The 24,865-nt window shown below is 45.4% G+C and overlaps 1 protein-coding gene across 1 annotated transcript in view; it reads left to right on the forward strand.

Moving 5' to 3' along the window:
- The window catches only part of LOC137375015 (rho guanine nucleotide exchange factor 9-like), an 82,731-nt gene that overhangs the window by 50,969 nt on the left and 6,897 nt on the right, over nucleotides 1–24,865 (forward strand). The window contains exons 4-6 of the mRNA XM_068041640.1: nucleotides 10,967–11,199; nucleotides 13,339–13,468; nucleotides 15,290–15,421. Of these exons, the coding sequence (XP_067897741.1) occupies nucleotides 10,967–11,199; nucleotides 13,339–13,468; nucleotides 15,290–15,421 (495 nt within the window). The remainder of the gene's footprint in view (nucleotides 1–10,966; nucleotides 11,200–13,338; nucleotides 13,469–15,289; nucleotides 15,422–24,865) is intronic.

Below are 24,865 nucleotides of genomic sequence, written 5' to 3' on the forward strand. Positions count from 1 at the left end.
ATCGGTGGTGTAGGGAGTGAATGTCTGTAGATGGGGTGCCAATCAATCGGGCTGCTTTGTCCTGGATGGTGTCGAGCTTCTTGAGTGTTGTTGGAGCTGCACCCATCCAGGCAAGTGGAGAGTATTCCATCACACTCCTGACTTGTGCCTTGTAGTCAGGAGATGAGTTACTCGCCACAGGACTCCTAGCCTCAGACCTGCTCTTGTAGCCACAGTATTTATATGGCTACTCCAGTTCAGTTTCTGGTCAATGGTAGCCCCTAGTTTAGTTTTAGTTTAGTTTAGTTTAGTTTAGTTTAGTTTAGGATGTTGATAGTGGGGGATTCAGCGAGGGTAATGCCGCTGAATGTCAAGGGGAGATGGTTAGATTCTCTCTTGTTGGAGATGGTCATTGCCTGGCACTTGTGTGGCGCGAATGTTACTTGCCACTTATCAGCCCAAGCCTGGATATTGTCCAGGTCTTGCTGCATTTCTACACAGACTGCTTCAGTATCTGAGGAGTCACGTATGGTGCTGAACATTGTGCAATCATCAGCGAACATCCCCACTTTTGACCTTATGATTGAAGGAAGGTCATTGATGAAGCATCTGAAGATGGTTGGGCCTAGGACACTACCCTGAGGAACTTCTGCAGTGAGGTCCTGGAGCTGAGATGATTGACCTCCAACAACCACAACCATCCTGTGCATAGATCTTTAAATGTGGCAGGACATTGAGAGAGCAGTTAGTAAAGCATATGGGATCTTGGGCTTCATAAATCAAGGTATTGGGCTGAATTGTATTGGTGCACCGCAAATTACAGTGGCGTGCTTTGAAATTGACGGTCTTCCCATGTGCAGCGGCTGCCGCTGAGCCCCCGTGGTACTTTGCACGGGAGCTCATTTAAATGAAGGGGTGGAATGGCTCCCCCCAATGACGTAGAAGGGGCAGCTGATCCAACCCCGGCAATGGCGTCCGGCACAACCGCGCAGGCGCGGCGCCATTTTTAAAGGGCTTCAAGCCCTGCAGTAACATTTGAAATTTTAAAGGGACATTCATCTAAAATTTGTGTTTAAAAACTAAATAAATGCTGGAATCCCCTCTCCAAACCCCACCACCCCTCCTCCCCACAATGTTTGTTTTTGGGCGTATCCCATCCAAAATAAAATTTTTAAAGGGCTTCAAGCCCTGCAGTAACATTTGAAATTTTAAAGGGACATTCATCTAAAATTTGTGTTTAAAAACTAAATAAATGCTGGAATCCCCTCTCCAAACCCCACCACCCCTCCTCCCCACAATGTTTGTTTTTGGGCGTATCCCCTGAACCTCATTAGCTTTGCCCTTCAAACCCTTCCCACTATTCTCCCAGCCAATGAAGTAAATTTGCTCCATTCCTCCCCACCTCCCGACCTGAAAATTAAACTCCTCTCCCCTCCACACCAATGTCTCGCCTTGAATCCCCAAATGGGTATCGGAAGGCATGGGACTTCCAGCCACCGGCTGGAATATCGATGTGGGACGGCCGCCTAGGCCAGGTTAGTTAATGATCATGTATTTGCATAAGTTTTATTAAACAAGTGAAGGCATCGCCACACTGAGTCCTTGCCGCCACTGGTAAAAGGCGGCGGGGCCTTCTTGGTGTCCGGAGTTGTGGTGAGCCTCTCCCGGAAGAATTTTCCGGGTCCCACCGCCACAACCCCCGATGCGAATGCCTCATAAAATTCAGCCCATTGAGTACAAAAGCAGGGAATTTACGCTGAACCTTTGTAAATCTCTGGTTAGACCCCAACTAGAGTATTGCGCCCAGTTCTGGCCACCACACTTTCAGAAGGATGAGATGGTCCTTGAGAGGGTGCAGAGGAGATTTATCAGAATGGTTCCAGGGATGGGGGATTTTAGCTGCAATGTTAGGTTGGTGAAGCTGGGATTGTTCTCCTTGGAGCAAAGGAGATTGAGGGGAGATTTGATAGAGGTGTATAAGATTATGACAGGTTTTGATAAGGTAGCTAAAGAAAAGCTGTTTCCATTAGCTCATGGTACAAGGACCAGGGGCACAGTTTTAAGGTTTTGGGCAAGAGATGCAGGGGGATGTGAGGAAGAACTTTATTGCACAATGAGTGGTAATAATTTGGAACTCCCTGCCTACGAGGGTGGTGGAGACAATGACTGTAAAAGGAAATAGACTTGCAGGGCTGTGGAGATAGAATGGTGGAATGGATTGACTGGATTGCTCTACAGAGAGCTGGCATGGACTCAATGGGCTAAATGGCCTCCTGCTGTGCTCTTATGACTCTGTTTGACAAATTGATTGCAGAGCTTTTTGAGGATATAACTAGTAGGGTAGATAAAGGGAAGAGTGGAAGTAGTATATTTGGATTTTCAAAAGCATTTGTTAAGGTCCCACACAAAACTTGTTGCACAAAATTAAGGCTCATGGGGTTGTGGATGATACATTAGCATGGATGGATGATTGGTTAAAAGACAGAAAGCAGAAAATAGGGGCAAGATTTTCCCTGCGCGCTTCTGAATCCTGCTGTCAGAAGCGTGTACTGTGTGGGAAACAGTCACTCAGATTTTCCTTGGACTGGTTAATTAATAGCCAGAGGGCAGGCTCACTGTCTAATTAAGCACAGTGGGTGGGCTCTTGAAGCTGGAGAGGCAATCAGTGGCCTTCGAGCTTGAAAGCAGCAGCAGGATGCTATGGCAGGTAAGTGAGGCAGAGGGCGCTTCAAAATGGAGGCTCCCTCTCTCCAACCTTTTCAAAATTTAAATTAAAAATGGCCTTTGCAGCCAGGCCACCACTCTTGTTGGGGGGGAACCCCTCTATAGGGTGACCTGCAACTGCTGCTGCACCCAGGCAGGCAGAGAGGGCCTCTAAGCCTACCTGGAGTGCTGGCCTCCTAGTCTGCTCCCTTTAACACGTGTTTAACTGGATCAATTGGCTATCAGGAAATATGGGAAGGGATGGAGCCCGGAAACTGGCATGAAGGCTGGCATTGCAAAATTATGTGCCCGTTCACCTCCATTCCCAGCCCCGGCATCGACTAAAAATTCAGCCCTAGGAATAAGCATATCATTTTCAGGTTGGCAGGCGGCAGGCTATTAAGAGCGGGATGCCACAGGATCAGTGCTGGAGCCTCAGCTATTTACAATCTATATTGATGACTTAGATGAAGGAACCATATGTAATGTATACATGTTTGCTGACAATACAAAACTAGATGGAAAAATAAGCTGTGAGGAGGCCGCAAAGGACAGGATTTCACTGTGCGGATGGGAAATGGAAGTCATGATCGTTTCTGGGTTCTGAATCCACCCCTGGGGGAAACAGTCATTGGCCCCGAGTTTCACGGAGCGCCCCCTTAATTGGCATGAAGCTGTGTTTAGCAGCCAATTAGCGGCCGCGGGGGCAGGAACGGAGGCGGGACTGCTCAAGTGCAGGCCTGATTTAAACACACCACGGCAGCCATCACTGCAGCTGTCATTTGAGTGCTCTAACTTCAGCTTGGAAGAAACTGTATGGTGAGGAAATTGGAATGTCTCAGGAGAGACAGAGGCCTGGAACCCGGGCAGGGTAGTCCTTTGATTTATTGATGAGGACCTGGAAGTCCTCCTGGAGACCGTAGGGAGAGGAGGGAGGTTCTATTCCTGGAGGGTGGCAGGAAATGGATGGCCATCCAGATGAAGCAGCCTGGAAGGACATAGTTGATACATCAATAGAAGCTGTGTGTTCTGCAGAAGTTGGATCCAGTGCTGCAAAAAGTTCAATGACCTGATACACTTTGACAAGCTGAGTGGAAATGGCCAAGATTGCAGATGAGGAGGAAGTCAGCCATAGCAAGATGGCTATTTATGGTGGAGATGGTGATTAGAGAGAGCAACATGCTCATTAAGGGGGAGCCTTGTACTCCACCCTGCTTGACAGCAGACAGAACACTGAGTGGCATTGGGAAGTCTCTGCTCTCCAAGGTTAGCTCTCATGATCTCTTCTTGTGTCTCCCACGGATGCAGACGTCGAGGCAAGAAGACCATCTCCCTCACCATCACCAGGCCAAGAGCAGCAGCAACAAAGCTACAAAGAAGAACCATCACACCTTACATGTGCACCACCCATCAGCGCAGATACAGTCACCTTGGTGGGTCCTCGTGTGCGGTTAGATGGGGTGTCATTGGGTAAGCAGCACAGCACAAGTGTCTAGGAGGAGGTGCCAGAGGCAGAGACTGAGCTCCTCTGTCCATCTTCTGTGGGTAGTTCCCCTCAGAGGAGGAAGATGGACACAACGCTGATCAGCTGGGCACAGTTGCATGCCTCAGGAGTCACAGGAAGACCTAAACCAACTGAAGGAGATGTGCTCCAACATGTCAGAGTTCCCTGAGACAGTGCAGGGTTGTAGGCTGTGAATGGAGGAGTCCATCCAGCTCATGTGTGCCACAAAGGCTCAGTGCTTCGAGCGCATGAGCTCTTTCATTGAGAGAGTAGCAACCTCATGGAGAGCCATATGAGACAGGACCTGGAGTGCATGCAAGAACTACATAGTGACATACACAGGCTGCATGCCACACAATTTAGCATGGATCAGTCAGTGGCGCTGATGGTAGAGGGATATCTGGAGGAGATGCCAGTTGTGCCCCAGCTCCCCTCGAGGCATCCAAAACGCCAGCCAAAGGCTAAGGATGTCACTGAGGAGGATGAGGGTGCAACGTTTCACTGGGCACCATCATCATCTTCAGCCTTCTTGGCCCCTCTGATAGAGGGAGTAGCTGTGCAGCAGGGCCCTGTGATAGAGAATGCCCCTGCAATGATTCTGGTGCAGCAGCCTCTGGAGATGCCCCCACACCAAGGACAATCACCACGTGCATCTCAGCTGTAGGCAGACAAGTGAGCAGGCTGCTTCCACCTCCTCCAAGGCCACAAGGGAAGCACCCGGTTGCAGTGGCCAAGTGTGAAGGCCACTGTGTCATACAGGGCACTGAAAGGGTTGCTTGGGGTGTCGGCCTGTAACTGTGCACTGTTTTCCTTTATGAGCACAATGTAAATATTGACACTTGAAGTCCTCCTTTTATTAATGGTGGGACAAGAAACGAGGTATGAAGTGGTAAAGGAGAATAGGGGTTCATCAATGTTGATGGTGAAACTTCTGGGAAGATATTCATTCTTCATTAACGGTAAGAGTTTCCATGTTCCAGGCTGCGTCTTCAATGGAAGTGTTAGCACAGGCACCTCAGAGTGAGTTTCATACCATCCGGTTAATCCTGGATCAGAGGAGCTCAGTTGAAATGTGCCTGAATCAGATGATCCCTGATGTTTATGGCACCCTGACAAGACCTTCAAGCCCTGCCCTGGGCCTGGGCTCTTCCCTGTGCAGCCAGTGCACCTCGATGCTCTACATCTTCTTCCTCCACCTCCTCTTCTTCCTCTACCACGTTCTGCTCCTACGCTTCATCCAATGAGCCGTGTCCTTCCAGGATCTCACCGTCCTCAAGGTCCATACCTCTCTGGAGGGCCATGTTATGGAGCATGCAGCAGACAACCACAATGACTGAGACCCTTGCAGGAGGGTACTGAAGTGTGCCACCCGACTAGTCCAGGCACTGGAACCGCATCTACAGAAGCCGAATGGCCTGCTCAATGGTGGTCTTAGTGAGAAGATGTCTCCGGTTGTATCACCTCTGTGCTTCTGTCTGGTGCTCTTGTGGAGGAGTCACTAATCATATCTTCAAGGCATAACACTTGTCCCCTATAATGGGGACTGGAATGAAGATCTGAGACAATCTGGACTGGCAGAGGATGAAGGAGTCATGGAAGCTGTCAGGAAAGCAAGTGCACACATGGAGAAAGCTCTTCTTGTAGTTGCAGATCAGCTGAACATTGAGGGAGTGGAAGCCCTTCCTGTTGATGGATTTCACTGGCTAGTCACAGGGTCCTTGATGGCCACATTGGTGCAATTGATGATGCCCTACACATGGGGGAATCCAGCGAGGGTGGTGAAACTCACTGCCCTCTGTGTCTGTGAGGCTGCATCTGTCTAGAATTAAATGTACTGTCCAGCTCTGGCAAAGAGGGTATCAGTGATCTGTGAGATGGAGTGGTATATTGCCATTTGCGAGATGCCACCAAGGTCCACAACTGATCCTTGGAAGGAGCCAGAAGCGAAGAAGTTCAAGACCACAGTGACTTTGATGGCTACTGGCAGGGCATGGCGACCAGTGCTGCAAGATGTGAAGTCTTTGAAGATGAGGGCCCAGATGTCTGTGACTGTCTCCCTGGAGAGTCACAGTCTCCTGTAGCACTGGTTCTCGGTCATCTCCAGGTAACTCCGTCTTTATCAGTAAATTCTATGCTCAGGGTATGGCCTCCATGTCCTTCCTGCCCCTTGTCCCTGTCCCCTGCCCTCCTAATACCGGAGGTTCTGCCCTTCCTGAGGATGGTGTTGCTCCTCATCACCACTGGGCCCAAAGTCTGACAGTCGTGCCCTCATTGCCAGCTGCAGTCTTCCTTGTGCTCAGGTGGTTCCCCCTATTGTGTTTGGCAACCTTGCCCCCTCCTTTTATGCCCCCGTGATGTCAGGAGGGTGATGATCCCTTGCTCTGCCCAAGTGCTTCCTGCCCACTCCCCCTGCCACCTGCGCTGAGATGATGGCACCTATTTCCCAATGGCTGACTCCCCCTCTGCATCGTTCACCCTTTCATGGGGCCCATTTAATTCCTTAGGCCAGCCATGAGTGGCTCCCCACTGTGTGTCTGCCTCCATTCACCTGGTCTGGACAGACAGCGTGTGTAGCCCATGCGCCCTATGAAATTCAGAACATGCCATTTAACAATATCTCAATGGACTCTTAATGGATCGCATAGGATCTCATGGCTGCCCTCTCCTCACCCTGGTGAAATTCGTCGGTACGGGAAGGGCGTTGGGAAATCAGCATGCCCATCGACGCTGGTATTTTCAGCCGCGGTGGGACCTGAAAATTCGCCCAAAGTGTAAAGGGTTATAAATAGGTTAAGTGAGTGTGCAAGAAGGTGGCAGGTGGAGTACAATGTGGGAAAATGTGAGGTAATTTACTTTGTTGGAAGAATAGAAAAAACTGCATATTTTTAAAATGCCAATAAATTATTTAATGTTGAGATTCAGAGGGATTTGGGTGTCCATGTACAGGAAACACAGAAAGATACTCTGGTACAGCAGCAACTAGAAGGGCAAATGGTCTGTCGGCCTTCATTACAAGGGGTTGGAGTTATTGCTGCAATTGTACAGGGCTTTGGCTCAACCGCACCTGGAGTACTCTGTACAGTTTTGGAGGAAGGATATGCTTGTCTTAGAGGGGGTGCAACTGAAGTTCATCAGCTTGATTCCTCGGATGAAATGGTTGCCTTATGAGGAAAGATTGAGGAGAATGGACCTATATTCTCCGGAGTTTAGAAGAACGAGAGGTGATCTCATTGAAACACGGAAGATTCTGCATGGATTTAACAGGTGAGATGTAGAGAGGCTGTTTCGCCTGGCTGGAGAGTCCAGAACCGGGGCCATAGTCTCAGAATAAGGGGATGGTCATTTCAGACTGAGGTGAGGAGAAGTTTCTTCACTCAGAGGGATGTGAGTTTTTAGAATTCTTTACCCCAGAGGCAGTGGTTGTTCAGTGATTGAGTATATTCAAGGCTGAGATCTATAGATTATTGGATTCTAAGGGTATCAAGGGATATTGGGAACAGGCAGAAAAGTGGAGATGAGTTTTGGGTTGAGCCATGATCCTATTAAATGGTGGAGTAAGCTCAAAGGACTTTTTATGTTCTTATGTACTTATGAAGAATTTATCCGAGTGGAATATCAGTATTTGCAACCTCAAGTCCCCAACAGTCACTGACCATCACAGCAACTGCTTGACCACAATGCAAAAATAAAAGCCATCTCAAAATAAGCATTCCATACCAAATTTATAAATGAAATCAGTCCATATTTCACACAAAAGTCAACTAATCACCCTTGCGTATTCCCTTAGTGCCTGTCTTTCATGTGCATTTGTCTGTCCTAGTTCTCCTAAGCAGTGCTATCCTAGTGCCTGCAGCATGGCTGGTAGATGGCTGCTGACATTCAGTGGAGTACATTGCAAATGGGCTTGGAGCATGTGCTCAAGCAGCTCTGGCCCCAGAGGTCTTGGCTATGGACTGCTCCATCTCGGCATGGGCAGCAGCAACCTGAGCTGGCTGGCTGACCAGATCACTAGCAGTGGAGGGAGGACGAATGCTGTCTTCCTGATAGAGGACAGCAGGTTCGTGCTCCATGGAGCCACAGTCACTCTCACGGGGTAGGACCTCAGCAATCCTAATAATCTGTTGGAGGGCAGATTGCTGGTCTGCTGTGACACTCTGCAAGCCCCTGTGCACACTGTAATCCACAGCCATGATGGCAGCAGTCTGAGCTTACATGGCAGCAAGCTAACCCTGCATGACTTCAGTCTGATCTTCCATTACAGAACCCAGACTTCTGGTGGAGGCTGTTTGTGCTGCAATGGAAGCCGAGACATCAGACACTGCATCATGGTTGGGTCCAGAAGTATACTGATGGACTTGTCCACCACTTCCATTTTGGAAAAAATGGCTCCAAGCTCTGCCTAAAGGCCTGTACAAAGTTGGTTTTGGACTCCTCCATGCTCCTTGACACTGACCACAGGCCAATGCAGCGGAACCCAAGTGCAGCCTTGCCCTCCAGCATTATCCTTGGCTCCTCTCCTGGCTGCAGGCCACTCATGTCTGGTGCCTCACACCTTGCAGATCCCACCTTTATGCTATCCTCTAAATTACATGCAGTGTCAGTATCTGAGCAGTTGCTGCAAGTGTGAAATTGAATGATGTTTTTTCATCATCACCGTTGTCTTGCTGTTCCTCCACTGCCTGGCCAATGTTCAATTTTTGGGCATTTGAAAAGAGAAAGGCATAACGATAAGGCTGTGATGCAGGGAGTAGGGGAAAGTAAGAGGTTCACGTTTACGTCATCTCCAGCTTGTAAATCATAAAAGATTGTAGGTTGAGGAGGTGGTGGGATATGAGAAGGAAGCTTCAGTACAAGGATACAGTCATCTTCAATGGTTTCAGTTCCTCCACTGGCCATGGTCGCAGCATTAGGCATCCTAATAATAACCAGCACAATCTCCTCCATGGCAGTTAGGACATGCAGATGCGACTGTCCCCTTATGGTGACCTCCTGCTGCCTCTAGTTATGCACCAACATGCCCTGCAAGAGAGAGAAGTGTGTCAGTGAGTGTTGCGCTATCTGTTTGGTTGATTTGACTGCAATGTTTGAATGGCTGGCAGTGTGTGGGTGCTGTGAGATATGGGTGTGAGGCTTGTAGCAGTGTTCAGAGGACCATATCAAAGTTGGGTTTGTGTCCTAATTGTTTGAGATTGTTAGTAGGTGACTGATGAGGGTGTAGTGAATTAAGGAGTGTCTGAGGCTGGTGGTAAGATATGGCATTTGAAGATGCATCCACTAAACTTGACCACTTGTATGGTCATTGAATTTCTTGTGGCTCTGCATCAGGTCCTCGGGACTTGACTCTTGGCATTGATCTCTACAAGTATCAGCTCCCACTCCTTCTGATTGTGTCTGGAGGACCTCTGGCCCCCTGGGATACAGGACATCTCTCCTACTTTCCATCTCCTCCACCAAGGCCTCCAATGCAGCATCTGAAAACCTTGGAGTCTGCTCTCACCCATGTTGGGCCATTATTCAATGTTTCCCAGGTCAGATGTATTTCCTGTATGACTGCCAGCACCTGCTCCAGCCACAATACACTTCCTGTTAAGTGGTACCAGTTGGCTTTAATCAGTGGAGACTAGCTTTAACTAGTGCTAGCCACTCAGCATATTGGTCCCCATGCTCAGCCAATCAACAATATGATTAGTACTAATTGGACACTTCAATCACTTACAACAGTAGGTGGCATGGAGTTGGCGTTCTGCTTGTGTTGCAGCCAACAAGTGCAGGTAAATTGCACATCACAGTCCCTGCGTACTTTTTTGGGGGCTACTGAATTTAGCCCTCAGCTATTCCAATACTCTCCTGATTGGCCTCCCTTGCTCCACCCATACAAATTCACTTGAATTATTATTAACTAGTGCCATTCATCGATCTATTCTGTCCTTGCTACATTGGCTTGCTGTCCTCCAATTCTACATATTGCTGGGTATGGGTGTGTCCTGGTTATGTTACTTGAGTAGTAGTGTAGAGGCCTGGACTAATAATCCAAAGAATGCAAATTCAAGTCCTATCATGGCAGTTTGAGAATTTGCATTCAGTTCAAAAAATGCATTGGAAATGAAGACTGGTATCAGTAAAATAAAAGTGATTATGAAGCTATCAGATTATTATAAAAAATTGAACTGGCTGACTAATGTCCTTTAGAAAGGAAATGTGTATCCTTACCCACTTGGACCTGCATGCAACTCCAGTCCTACACCAATATGGTTGACTCTGAAGTGGCCTAGCAAGCCAGGGCAACTAGGAATGGACAATAAATGCTGGTCTTAAAAGTGATGCCTGCATTCTGAGAACTATTATCCATCTTTTTAAATCCCTCCATGATCTGGCTGCTCTAACCCCACTTGAAATTTGTTCCTCTGATCAACCCCTTGTGCACCCCATCCCTGCTTTTGGATTTTGTGCCTCCAGCCACCAGGCTTTGAAATTCTCTCCCCAAAAACCCTACACACTCCACCTCCCTTTCCATGTTTAAGACATTCCTTACAACCCAACTCTTTGACCAAGTTTCTGATCACCCTTCCTAATATATCCTCCCTTGGATCAGTGTCCTTTTTTTGATTGTGCCTTGGGGCATTTTTCTATGTTGAATGCATTACAAAAATGCAAGTTTTTATTGTAGTTTTCTGTGAATTACATGCAAATAACTGTGGCTGCTCGCATCTGAGTGGCTCTACTGATCTCCATTTCTTCTATTTATCACCTGTTGACATTTCTCTCTCTTTCTCTTTTCAGAGTAAAGGTTTCTTGCTGTATGCTGAATATTGCAAGAACCACGTCAATGCTCTTGAAGAATGGGCTAGACTCATCGTAGTAGAAAAATATGCTTATTTTTTTGAGGTCTGTCGATTGCATCAGCAGATGATGAGCCTCCCTCTTGATGGATTTCTGATAATGCCTGTGCAGAAGATCTGTAAATATCCATTACTGCTGATGGAGCTGCTTAAAGCCACCCTACCTGAGCACAGGTAAGTACTAAATCTGATGCCTATTGACTTCAGTTGGTGCCATGGTGTTGGTCTGCCCAAGGGCAAGTCGTTTGCTCTTTTTTCTACACTCAGGAGAGATGAGCATGACTAGGCAAGAGGGTATATGAGGTGGTTTCCTGTTCCTCAGACTGGAATGCGAATTGAACTCGCGCTGTTGACATTGTTCTGAACCACACGCTAGCCATCTAACCAACTGAACTACCCAGCCCCCAACTTCAGTCAGTAAGTGTTAAAAAAGGGACAAAACCAGTTATTACATGAACAGAATTGGAATACAGCAGGCCATTATTTGAATATGTGGAATGTGGATAATAATTAACAGATATTTCCCAACTGGAAGCTATATCTGTTATCCCATATAGTTTCACTAGTCACTTTGTTCATCATTGCAATAGGTTACAAAATAATAGTAGACTGTTATCCCACACAGTGAGTTCCCAACCTCAACCTTGCTTCACGGAGATGGAGCAATGGACCAGGCATTTCCCTGGAGGACAAGGAGGAAAATGGGAGTCACTTCAGGCTAGTCTTGAAAACCTATAATCACTTAGATCAAGAATGTTATTGGCACAGTCTTAAGAAAAGGCTCGGTGCCTCTTGCCTGGAAAAATGGTGCACAGAGAGAAGAGACCTAAAGATTAGACAATTAATACAGATTCATCTCATCGCTAATATTAATTGCTATCCACAGTATTTATTAGCAAACAAAAACACATTGATTGCCAGCTGGTTATGGAGGTTTATCCAGTGTGTAGCTGGGCCATGCAGACCACTATAGTTACAGATTTGATATCAGCTGACTTAACTGATCTCAGCTGGATTGGGAGCAAGAACTCTTCAATTGGCCTCAGTGCTATCAATTAGTGAGAGGAAAATCCCACTCCCGGAATTCCCACTTCTGATCACTATCCAGTGACTGTTCTAGGAGATGCACATGCATAGCTATCAGGTGAGGGCAAGGTTGAACTCAGTCATTGTGTCCCCACAGTTCAGTAGTCTGCTGACTTTCACTGTTTCTGCGTTAAAGCTCACAAGTTAATATTAATAATATGAGTGAAGCACTGAATGGTAACTAGCACTTATGGAACTGTACTTAGTAAAGAGTCAATGCCAACGGCAGAGAAAGGGAGGTAGATAAATTAAAATGCACATTATTTATGGCTGTCCTGTGCACTGCTTTGAACTCCAGCAGGCCATTAAGCTGAGACCCAGTACTTGTGCTGTGGGATCAATAGGTATGAGCACTGCAGCATAGCTGTTACCCTTTTCAAAATAAATGGGTTAACCACCACCTCTTACTAACAGAGAGGGAAGGCATTAAGTGTTCGTACCCATTATCCTACTGATTAATTTCAATACCACAATATTTTTAACTTGGGGGGAAATTTATGTAGCAACCTTAAACAGCAGGAAAAGCTTTTTTTCCGCAGCTAATTGAGTCAACTGAGAAAAGGCCAGAGACAAGGAAAAACATATCTTTTTTTTTAAATGCTGGAGGCAAGTTAAAACATAATGGTAAATTTTTAACTTCGCCACCCTGGGCAGTAGCCTGTCAAAGCAGATTAACGATCCATTTGTGGAATCAGTCTGACTTTCCTTCCATTGATTTCAGTGGTGTGAAATATCACTGGAAGGAAAATCAGGCAGGTTCTCTAATGGGTAAGCGCACAAGGGGTGAAGCCAAAAAATTACCCCATACGCTCATTGAAAGTAAAGAAAAAGCTATTTCATTTGCTACCCTTGGAAAAGGAGAAAATAGCACTAAATGATACCACTGGTCCACTTGGGAAATCAACACCAGGTTATACTTAAATAAAAGCAAAATACTACAGATACTGAAAATCTGAAATAAAAACAGAAAGTGCAGGAAATGCTCAGCATGTCAGGCAGCATCTACGAAGAGAGAAGCAGTGCTAACGTTTCAGGTCTGTGATCTTTCATCAGAACTGAAACATTAACTCTGCTTCCCTCTCCACATATGCTGCCTGACCTGCTGAGTATTTGAGCACTTTCTGTTTTTATACCAGGCTATACTATATCTGCATGCTTCCTTCCAGATGTATTGGTGCTGTTATAACACAAACAATGTTACTAATCATCTCCTCTTCATTCATAAAGGGATTACAGGAATGTGGAAGCTGCTGTAATTGGCATGAAGTCCGTCCTTAATGCAATTAATATTGAGAAGGGAGAGGATGAGATCGAAGATAAAATCTTAAGATTTCAGAAATCCATTTTAGATTGGCAGGTAAAAACTGGGCCAATTCAAGGACATGTTGTTGCTCCCTTTCTCTCTCTACCCTCCTTCCAAATCCCTCACACATTGACCATAAATTCTAGAACCTTTTTAAAGCATTGTCCTTTTAACAGAGATTTCAGTAGATAATTTATGTAAAATATGTCTCAATCAATATTGTTATATCTATGTTAAACCATGCAATTTGGCTTTTTTTTTCATTAAACAGTAAATGCACCATTTCCTCTCTTGCTGCTTTTCTCTCTTTGTCTGTTATGCCCCATATATAACACAATGGTTCCCAAAGGTGGTCAGAATGGCTTAGATGCAAGTCCATTGTGGCTGACTTTGCCCCAAATATTTTCCAAGACTTCGATTTATTGATGAATCCACAATTGCTAACCAGCTCTATTCGTTATCATCAGATTTCATCCTTGTGTGGGTTCTATCACTGTACTTGCAGTTTTCAGACCAGTGCAACATTATTAGGCATGTTATTCGGCCTGTTGACGCATCATTACAATAGTCTGCCACCTGCTGACACATTCAGCACAGCATATTCCCTCCCATCTCCTCACACGTTCAACAGAACAATCCTTGGTGATTTTCCAGAGAGAAAGCACAAATGTGCATTAAAAATTACAAATAAGACACCTGAATTTCTGGAGCAAACTGGTGTTCCTTAAACACAAAGAAAACTTTAAAAGGTCCACTTATCTGAAATTTCACACTTACAAGGATAGAAATTACTGTTGCGCTAATAGCAGGTGGATGCTAAGGAGACACATTTCCTCAGAACATCTCCTCGTCCATCACTGTTTATATGTTTAAATGGGGCTTCAGCTGAATTTCCATCCATTGCGGTAATTTAACCTGACAACCTGTTGTCCAATTGAGGAGCTAACCCGCCTAAAATAAATGAAAATAATGGCTCAGATTTTGCAGGGGTAATGCCAGCAAAACTGTAAACGTTGGCCATCATTATTCCACTGAAACTGACAGTAACTTCTGGCGTCTGCACGTGTACAGATTAACGTGAAAATCCACAAGTTGCTGTCAGTGATTCTACACTTCTCCAGAGGGTGCACTGTTTAGATCCCCCAGACTGCAATTAATTAGAAATCATTGAATTGACAAGACCTTCTGCTCTTACGCTGTGCGTCTTGCTTGAAAAAGTTATACATTGTTGAATGAGGTGTAAATAGGCTTTTACTGGTGTACTAATTTCAGAATTACTGCTAAACACCACCGCTGGCCCTGAGCAGCTAATTTTATGTTTGTGGAATGTCAAATTTCTCCATTATGTTCAAATAATGACACTTTTAAAAAAAATATATCATTTTTAAAAATGTGTTTATCTTTATTTTAGCATCTGTCTTAATCCAGCATAATAATTTATTTTGCTATCTGAAAATTTAAATTAAATGTGAAGGGTGTTAAGTGCTTTTAATTTGCTGGTTTGCTGTGTGTGAATGCTCCAACGTAATTGGTTGCTTACCTGCTTGCTGACATCAGTGCTGCTGCATACCAAAACATCTTGGTGCTGGTCGGGAAAGGAATGTCAGAGGTCGATAAATCTTTGTGGGCAGCTTTCTTTGAGGTCAACAGTGAGCGTTGTTTCTTCGCCGCTGACTGCAAAATTCGGGTCATTAAACCAACATTGAACATACATCCCCCAACGCCTGCTATAGGAATTTACACTCTTATAAAATGTGCAGTTGGTTATAATCTGTACCTAGCTTTTGTCCCACCTCTGAAGGCAAAATGAATGTGCATCGTACGTGGAAAAAAATTATAGTGAAGCTGCTTTTCATGAAACTTTTCTATTCTTAGGGTGAAGATCTTTCAGTCATTAGCACACAACTGATCCAACGTGGTGACCTAATTGTCGTTCCGCGCCCACATGCCAGAGCGAAACATTTTATGGCTTTTCTCCTGGACCATCAGATGATTTTATGCAAGAAGGTAAAGTCACAGTGAAGGGATTTAACATTTTGAATAATTGACATAAAAGAGTCCCACCATCAGTGCTACTTAAATAAAATTGATTTGATTTTGTTTTCTTACTTTCAGTTGAAAGCCAGTTATTTGGAGAATTAGATGAGAACAATAACTATAGGCAAGAACACAAAGGAATTAAGCTAACATTTATTTGCCCACAAACTCCCAGCCCTCCTACTGCCTTTTTTGTGATTTTACACCCACAGTCATGTCATCCGTGAAGAGCCCACAACCTGTCCCTCAATCACCTCCTGACCATCCATCTTCCCCCTCCTCAGTGATATCTTCATTTCAGACACTATCTCCATCTAATTCAAAGCATCAATTTCACCCACTGCTTAAAAAAACAACTCTCAGATATTCCTTGCTCTTCAACAACTGCTCCAAATCTAAGCTTTTGTTTTTTTCCAAATTTCCACAATGCCTTGTTGAATCCGTCTCTTTAGGCTTGCAACCTTCTAATCTAGTTTCTACCCCATTCCCATCACTGGAGTGCGGATCACATTATTTACACCTGAAACTATGGGCTGAATTTTCATGTTGGGATTGGGAAATGTAAGACAGGACTGTTTCCAGGTTCTGAACCCACCCCCTGGGGAAGCAGATTAAACACATGATTTTCGCGTGGGCAACCCTGAATTGGCTTCGGGTCAGGTTTAGTGACCGATTAGCAGCCGAAAGGACAGAAACGGAGGCGGGCCAAATGCAGCATGGGCCCAATTTTAACTCCCCATGGCATCCATTACTGTGGCTGCAGCCTTTGTGTTGAGGAAGCAAGCAGAATATTGCCAGGAGCCTTGGCCTGGACTGCAGTGTCCCATAATGTCACTGGAAAATCGAAGGCCTGGCACCTGGGTCAGGGCAGCCTCAGTTCTCAGAAAGTGACCTTGAAATCATCCTGGAGGCCATGAGGGAGAGGGGGGAGGTCCTTTTCTCTTTTCCATACAGACACTGGAAAGGAGGCTCTACCTGGAACAGCAGCAGGAGATGTTCTCCCACATGTTGGAGTTCCCTGAGGCAGTGCTGGGTCATGTACAAAGTATGGAGGAATCCACCCAGCTCACGTGCAACACAATGATTCAGGGCCATAAGCGCATGAGCTGCTCCATAAAAAGAGTGGCCAATCCCGTAGAGAGACATATCCATGCAGGAAATGCACACTGACGTCGACAGGATGCATGCCACATTTTGTGTGCCCTGGACCACTCAGTGGTGCTGGTGGTGCAGAGATGTTTGGTGTGGATGCCAGTTGTGCCCCAGCTGGTTCCTTTTTCAGCCATCCAGTGCGTTCAGCAAGGGCTTAGGATGTCGCAGAGGAGGATGAGGGTGCCACCCCACACAGGGAATCTTCATCATCTCGGTTACCTTGTCCCCTTTAACTGAGAGACCATCTGTGTGGCAGGGCCACTAAGTGACAGAGGCTGCCCCTGCAAGGATGCAGGTGCAGCAGCCTCTGGAGATGCCCCCAATGACACCTCCATGAGGAGGACAATCACCACATGCATCTCAGTTACAGGCATAGACAAGTAAGCAAGCTGTCTCTACTTCCTCCAAGCCAGAAGAAGAGAACTGTGTAAGAGTGGCCGAGGACGGAGGCCATCGCATTGAGTGGAGCACTGAGTGGGTCAGTAGGGTGTCTTGTTACTGTCTCTGTGCACTGCTTCCCTTTCTTAACATTGTATAAATAGTGACACTTCAAGCCACACATCTGAAACTCCTTTTATTGCTGGTGTGACAAGAAACATTGTATGAGGTGCTGAAGGAGATCAAGGTTTCCTGCACAATGAGGGCAAAGGCTCTGGCCAGATGCGCATTTGCCATTGGCGCTAAGAGTTTAGATGTTCCAGGCTGCATCTTCAGTGGAAATGCTGGCACAGGCAGCCCAGAGTGACTTGTATCCCATGCCCTTCATCCTGGGTCAGAGAGGCTTAGTTGAAACATCTCTGAATCAAATGATTGCTGACATTCATGGCATCCTGACGAAACTGTTGCACCCCACGCCGTGCCCAGCCACCTCCTTGTGCAACCGGAGCACCTCAATGTTCTGCATGTTCCCCCGCCACCTCCACTTCCTCCTCCTCTCCCATTTCCTGTTCCTCCCGTTCCCCCAATCAGTTATCGTGTTCCAGGACTTCACCATTCTTAAGGTCCACACCTCTCTGAAGGGCCATGTTATGGAGTGTGCAGCAGAACACTACAATGACAGAGACCCTTGCAGGACTGTATTGGAGGGCACCACCTGACTGGTCCAGGCACCTGAATTGCATCTTGAGAAGCCCGATGGCCTACTCAATGGTTGTCCTGACGAACAGATGGATTTGGTTGTATCACCTTTGTGCTTCTGTCTCTGGCTTTCATAGAGGGATGAGTAGCTATCTTTTCAAGGGACATCCGTTGTCCCCTAGGATCCATACACAGACTTTCGGAGTTGGAGTGAAGAGCTGCAGCAGCTTGGACTGACAGAGGATGAAGGAATCATGGCAGCTTCTATGAAAGCGAGTGCACACATGGAGGAAGCTCTTGTGGTCAGCTGAACATTGAGGGAGTGGAAACCCTTTCTGTTGATGAATCTGACTGACAGTCACTGGGTACCTTGATGGCCACGTGGGTGCAATCGATGATGTCCTGCACTTGGGGAATCCAGCGATGACCGCGAAATCCAACGCCCTCTGTCCATGCGAGGCCTCAACTGTCAGTCAAAAAAGGACGTCGGTGACCTGTGAGATGCAGTGATGCACTGCCGTTTGCGAGATGCCACCAAGGTCTGCAGCAGATCCTTGAAAGAAGAGAGGCGAAGAAGTTCAAGGCCACAGTGACTTTGATGGCTATTGGCAGGGCATTGCAACCAGTGCTGCAAGGTGAGAGGTCTTTGGCGATGAGGTCACAGATCTCTGTGGCTATCTGCCTGGAGGGTCACAGTCTCCTGTAGCACTGGGTCTCGGTCATCTCCAGGTAGCTCCGTCTTCGGGAGTAGATCCAATGCAGAGGGTATGAACTCCGTGTCTTCCTGCCCCTTGTTTCTTTCCTTTGCTCCCCCCCCGATGCCTGGTGCTCCACCCCATTTGCGGAGGGTGTTGCTCCTCATTGCCACTGGGCCCAAAATCTGAGTGTTGTGCCCCCATTGTCAGCTGCTGCCTTTTTATTTATTTATTTAGACACAGCACTGAAACAGGCCCTTCGGCCTACCGAGTTTGTGCTGACCAACAACCACCCATTTATACTAATCCTACATTAACCCCATATTCTCTACTACATCCCCACCATTCTCCTACCTACACTAGGGGCAATTTATAATGGCCAATTTACCTACCAACCTGCAAGTCTTTGGCTGTGGGAGGAAACCAGAGCACCCGGCGGAAACCCACGCAGACACAGGGAGAACTTGCATACTCCGCACAGGCAGTACCCAGAATTGAACCTGGGTCGCTGGAGCTGTGAGGCTGCGGTGCTAACCACTGCTCCACTGTTCCGCCTTCTTTGTGCTTAGCTGGTTGCTCAGTTATCCTTGGCTGCCGTGGCCCCTGCTCTTCTCCTGTGATGCCAGGAGGGTGATGACCAAGTGTTGCCCGGGCGCTGACTGTCCACTGGTTAAGGAAGCTAGGAAAAGGTAATTAATGATGGTATAAGTGCAATAGAGGGGGATGACCTAAATTCAGGAAACTAGAATATAGAAGCAGTTTGGAAAGAGATGAAAAATCATAAAGGCAAGAAGTCACGTGTGGGAGTGGTGTACAGGCCACATAGCATTAACCACACTGTAGGATGGGGTATAAAGGAAGAAATAATGGCAGCTTGTCAGAAAGATTCAGCGATAATTAACCTACATATAGACTGGAAAAATCAGATGGGTAGAGATAGCCTAGATGAGGAGTACGTAGAATGTAGGATAATTTCTTGGAACAGTACATTCTGGAGCCAACCAGAGAGCAGGCTATACCAGACCTGGTATTGTGCAACGAAATAGGATTAATTTATGACCTCATAGTTAAGGTGCCCCTAGGTAGCAGCGATCACACTATGATTGAATTTTACCTTCAGTTTGAGGGAGAGAAGAGTGGGTCCAAGACTAGTATTTTAAACTTAAATAAGAGCATGAAAGCAGAGCTAGCTAAAGTGAACTGGCAAATCAGGTTAAGGGATAGGTCAATAGGGATGCAGTGGCAGGCATTTAAGGGGATATTTCAGAATACACAGAATAGATACAATTCAACGAGAAAGAAAAATTCCAAGGGTGGGACCCACCATCAGTGGTTAACTAAAACAGTTAAAGATAATATCAAACTTAAAGAAAAAGCCTCTAATTGTGCAAAGATGGGAGGCAGGTCAGAAGATTGGACAGAATATAAAAAACAGCAAAGAATCTCTAAAAGATTGATAAGGAAGGTAAAATTAGAGTATAAGAGAAAGCTAGCTAGAAATATAAAGACAGATCGTAAGAGTTTCTATAGATATATAAAAAAGAAGACTTAATAAAGTGAGCGTTGGTCCTATAGAAAGTGAGTCTGGGGAATTAATAATGGATAATAAGGAGATGGCAGATGAATTGAACAGGTATTTTGCATCAGTCTTCACTACTGAGGATACAAGTAACATTCCAGTATTAGCTGTAAGTCAGGAAATGGAAGGGAGGGAGGAACTCAAGAAAATTACAATCATCAGGGAAGTGGCACTGAACAAATTGTTGGAGCTGTGGGCTGACAAGCCCCTGGGTCCTGATGGACTTCTTCTTAGGGTCCTAAAAGAAGTGGCTAGTGAGATAGTTGATGCGTTGGTTTTAATTTTCCAAAATTCCCTAGATTCGGGGAAAGTTCCGTTAGATTGGAAAATAGTGAATGTAACTCCTTTATTCAAAAAGGGGGGGGAGACTGAAAGCAGGAAACTACAGGCCAGTTAGCTTAACATCTGTCTTAGGAAAATATTAGAAGCTATTATTAAAGACATTTAGAAAAATTCAAGGTAATCAGGCAGAGTCAACATGGTTTTGTGAAAGGGAAATCATGTTGACCAATTTATTTGAGTTCTTTGAGGGAATTACATGTGCTGTGGATAAAGGGGATGTACTGTACTTAGATTTCCAGAAGGCATTTGATAAGGTGCAACATCAAAGGTTATTGCAGAAAATAAAAGCTCATCATCGAAGGCTAACATTTTGGCATGGATAGAAGATTGGCTGGCTAACAGGAAACAGAAAGTCGGCATAAATGGGCCATTTTCTGGTTGGCAAGATGTAACGAACGGTGTGCCACAGGGATCTGTGCTGGGCCTCAACTTTTTACAATTTATGTAAATGACTTTGATGAAGGGACTGAAGGTATGGTTGCTAAATTTGCTGATGACACAAAGATAGGTAGAAAAGTTACCTGTGAAGAGGACATAAGGGGGCTACAAAGGGATATAGATAGGTTATGTGAGTGGGCAACGAACTGGCAAATGGAGTATAATGTGGGAAAGTGGGAAATTATCCACTTTGGCAGGAAGTATAAAAAAGAAGCATATTATCTAAATGGTGAGAGATTGCAGAGCTCTGAGATGCAGAGGCATCTGAGTGTCCTAGTGCATGAATTGCAAAAGGTTAGTATGCAGGTATAGCATGTAATTAGGCAAGCTAATAGAATATTTTTGTTTATTGCGAGTGGAATTGAATACAAAAGTAGGGAGGTTTTGCTTCAGCTATACAGGCATTGGTGAATCACATCTGGAGTACTGTGTACAGTGCTGGTCTCCTTATTTAAGGAAGGATGTACTTGTGTTGGAGCAGTACAGAAAAGGTTTACTAGACCAATGCCTGGAATGGGCAGGCTGTCTTAAGAGGAAAGATTGGACAGGCTAGGCTTGTATCTGCTGGAATTTAGAAGAGTAAGAGGTAACTTGATTGAAACATATAAAATCCTGAGGGGTCTTGACAGGGTGGATGTGGAAAGGATATTTCCTCTTGTGGGAGAATCTAGAACTAGGGGTCACTGTTTAAAAATAAGGGGTCGCCCATTTAAGACAGAGATGAGGTGAAATTTTTTCTCTGAGGGTCGTGAGTCTTTAGAATTCTCTTCCTCAAAAGGCGATGGAAGCAGAGTTTTTGAATATTTTTAAGGCAGAGGTAGATAGATTCTTGATAAGCAAAGGGTGAAAGATTATTGGGGTAGGAGGAAACATGGAGTAATCAGTTCACCACTCATTCTTCTAAACTCTGGAGAATACAGGCCCAGTCTCCTCAATCTCTCCTTATAGGACAAATCTGCCATCCCATGAATCAGTCTGGTGAAACTTCTTGCACTTCCTCTTCGGCAAGTATATTTTTCCTTAGGTAAGGAGACCAAAACTGTACACAAGACTCTAGGTGTGGAATCACCAAGACTCTATACAATTGCAGCAAGACATCTTTACTCCTGTACTCAAATCCTCTTGTAATAAAGGCCGAAATACCATTTGCCTTCTTAATTGTTTGCTGTAACTGCATGTTAGCTTTCAGTGACTTATGAACAAGGACACTCAGGTCCCTTTGGACATCAACACTTCCCAATCTCACCATTTAAGAAATACTCTGCATTTCTGGCAATTGAGGCAGTCTCCCTGGTGGCCACATCAGGCTCAGCCCAAAGCAGGGATACTGCTTAACCTTGAAATGAGTTTCCTTCCTTGTAGCCTTTCCATTACAAAAACAGCATTTTCCACCTCAAGAAAACCACCAGTATCCACCCAACTATCCTCTCTTTGCTGTGAAACTAGAACCCATGCTGTTATCACCTTAAGGCTCAACTTCTGTAACATTCTTTGACCCAGCCTCCCAGAGTCCAAACTTCTATTAATTGTAAGTCCTTTGCAATGCCATTGTCCACCTTCTCACAAAAGCTTCATGTCTTCATTACCTCTGTCCTTACCAAACTCTAGCAAACTGACTCCAAGATGCCTGCCTTTATTTTCAAATCCCTCCACAGCTACAGCAATTCCCTTCAGCTGTTCATTCTGGCACATAGCCTCCACTCCTCTGACATCAGGTTATCCGCTCTGCTCATTCCACAAGCAATGCCTGATCTTCCAGCTTTAATGCTTCTGTTCTTTGGAACTCAAAATCCTTCTGCCGCTCTCCCACTTTGGAAAAATCTCTTTTTCTACTATGCTTTTGGCATCTGTCTAACTTTTCACATTCCATTGTTCCCTCTTGCTTCATCGCCATGGTTGTTACCTGTCCTGTCGTGCGCTGAGAATCATCTTTCTGTAAGCAATACGCTCCTTTGAAGTAAGTGGGCTGCTTATAGATAATATCTTTTAAAGAATTTACATGCCCATAGGGCCACCATTTTTAATCACTTTTTTGCAGCCTACTCTCACTGCCACCTACACAGTCTAGAAAACAAAACAAAACCATGCTCTTTTCTGAGAAAGATACTTTGGAGTATTTCCTAAATGGTGAGAAACTAAGAACCGTAGAAGAGCTAAGAGATTTGGGAGTCCAAGTACATAAATCATTTATAGCTGGTGAACTAAAGGTCATGAAAAGGTCTAATGGAATGGTGGCCTTTATCTCAATTCTTCAGTTGTCTAGAGCCTTTGACAGATCCCATCTGGAGTACTGCATTCAGTTTTGAGCTCCGCACCTTAGGAAAGAAATGCTGACCTTGGAGAGGGTGCAGTGCAGATTCACCAGAATGTTATCAACCTTAGAGGGTTAAATTATGAGACCATGTTGCATAAACTTGACATATTCTCTTAAATGTAGAAAATTGAGAGTCCTGTGAAGCTGTACCCACATATACTCCAATTGTTCCATTTATAATATATTTTTTAAATCGAAAATAATATTTTTCATTAAACAGGAAAAGTGATGAATGGGATGCTGATAGCAATCATAAACTTCTGCCATTTATGTGACAGCAAACCTATCATACCTGATTCCCAGAGCCCAAGTAGATAGGTAATTGTTTTAAAATTTATTCATTCACAGGACGTGGGCGCTGCTGGAAAGGCCAGTATTTATTGCCCATCCCTAATTGCCCTTGAGAAGATGGTGGTAAGCAGCCTTCTTCAACCACTGCAGTCCATGTAGTGAAGGTACACCTACAGTGCTGTTAGGGAGAGAGATCCAAGATTTTGACCCAGTAACAATGAAGGAACGGCGATACATTTCCAAATCAGGGTGGTGTGTAACTTGAAAGGGAACTTGCAGATGGTGGTGTACCCATTCATCTGCTGCCCTTGTCCTTCTAAGTGATAGAGGTCACGGGTTTAGAAGGTGCTGTCAAAGAACCTTGATGAATTGCTGCAGTCCATCTTGTAGGTGGTATCCACTGTAGCCATCCTGTGCTTGTAGTGGAGGGAGTGAATGTTTAAGGTCATGGTTGGGGTGCCAATCAAGCAGGCTGTTTCATCCTGGATGTTGTCAAGCTTTTTGAGTGTTGTTCAAGATGTACTCATCCAAGCAAGTGAAGAGTTTGCCAGGAGACTCCTGACTTGTGCCTTGTAGGTGCTGGAAAAGGAGGAGGTGAGTCACTCATACCCAGTCTCTGACCTGCAGGTTTAACCATAGTATTTATATAGTTAGTTTAGTTAATGCTCTGGTCAATGGTGATCCCCAGGATGTTGATGGGGAGGATTGTTGATGGTAATGCCATTGTCAACGGGAGGTGGCTAGATTTTCTCTTGTCGGAGATAGTCATTGCCTGGCACAAATGTTGCTTGCCACTTATCAGCCTGAGCTTAGATGTTGTCCAGGTCTTACTGCATGCATGTGCAATCTGCTTCATTATCTGACGAATTGCAAATGGAACTGAACACTGTGCAATCATCAGTCAACGTGCCCACTTTTGACCTTATGATGGAGGGAAGGGCAGTGATGAAGCAACTGAAGACGGTTGGGCCTGGGACACTGCCCTGAAGAACTCCTGCAGTGATGTCCTAGGACTGAGATGATTGGCCTCCAACCACCTCAACCATCTTCCTTGTGCTGGTATGACTCCAACCAGTGGAGAATTTCCCCCCCTGATTCCCATTAACTCCAATTTTGCTAGGGCTCCTTGGTCAAATGCTGCCTTGTTGTCAGGGCAGTTACTTTCACCTCACCTCTGGAATTCAGCTCTTTTGTTCATGTTTGGACCAAAGCTGTATTGGAGTCTGAAGCTGGATGGCCCTGGTGAACTCAAACTGAGCATTGATGAGCAGATTATTAGTGAGTGTTACTTGATGCCACTATTGATGACTCCTTCCACTACTTTGCTGATGATTGAGAGTAGGCTTAATGGGCCAGTAATTGGCGAGATTAGATCAGCCCTACTTTTTGTTGACAGATCATACCTGGGTAATTTTCCACTTTGCTGGGTAGATGCCAGTGTTGTATCTGGAACTCAATAGTTTGGCTAGAGGCACGACCAATTCTGCAGTATAAGTCTTTAGCATTACTCACTCAACCAGGGTTGG

The sequence above is a fragment of the Heterodontus francisci genome, chromosome 11 (assembly GCF_036365525.1).
Source record: "Heterodontus francisci isolate sHetFra1 chromosome 11, sHetFra1.hap1, whole genome shotgun sequence".
Taxonomy (NCBI): domain Eukaryota; kingdom Metazoa; phylum Chordata; class Chondrichthyes; order Heterodontiformes; family Heterodontidae; genus Heterodontus; species Heterodontus francisci.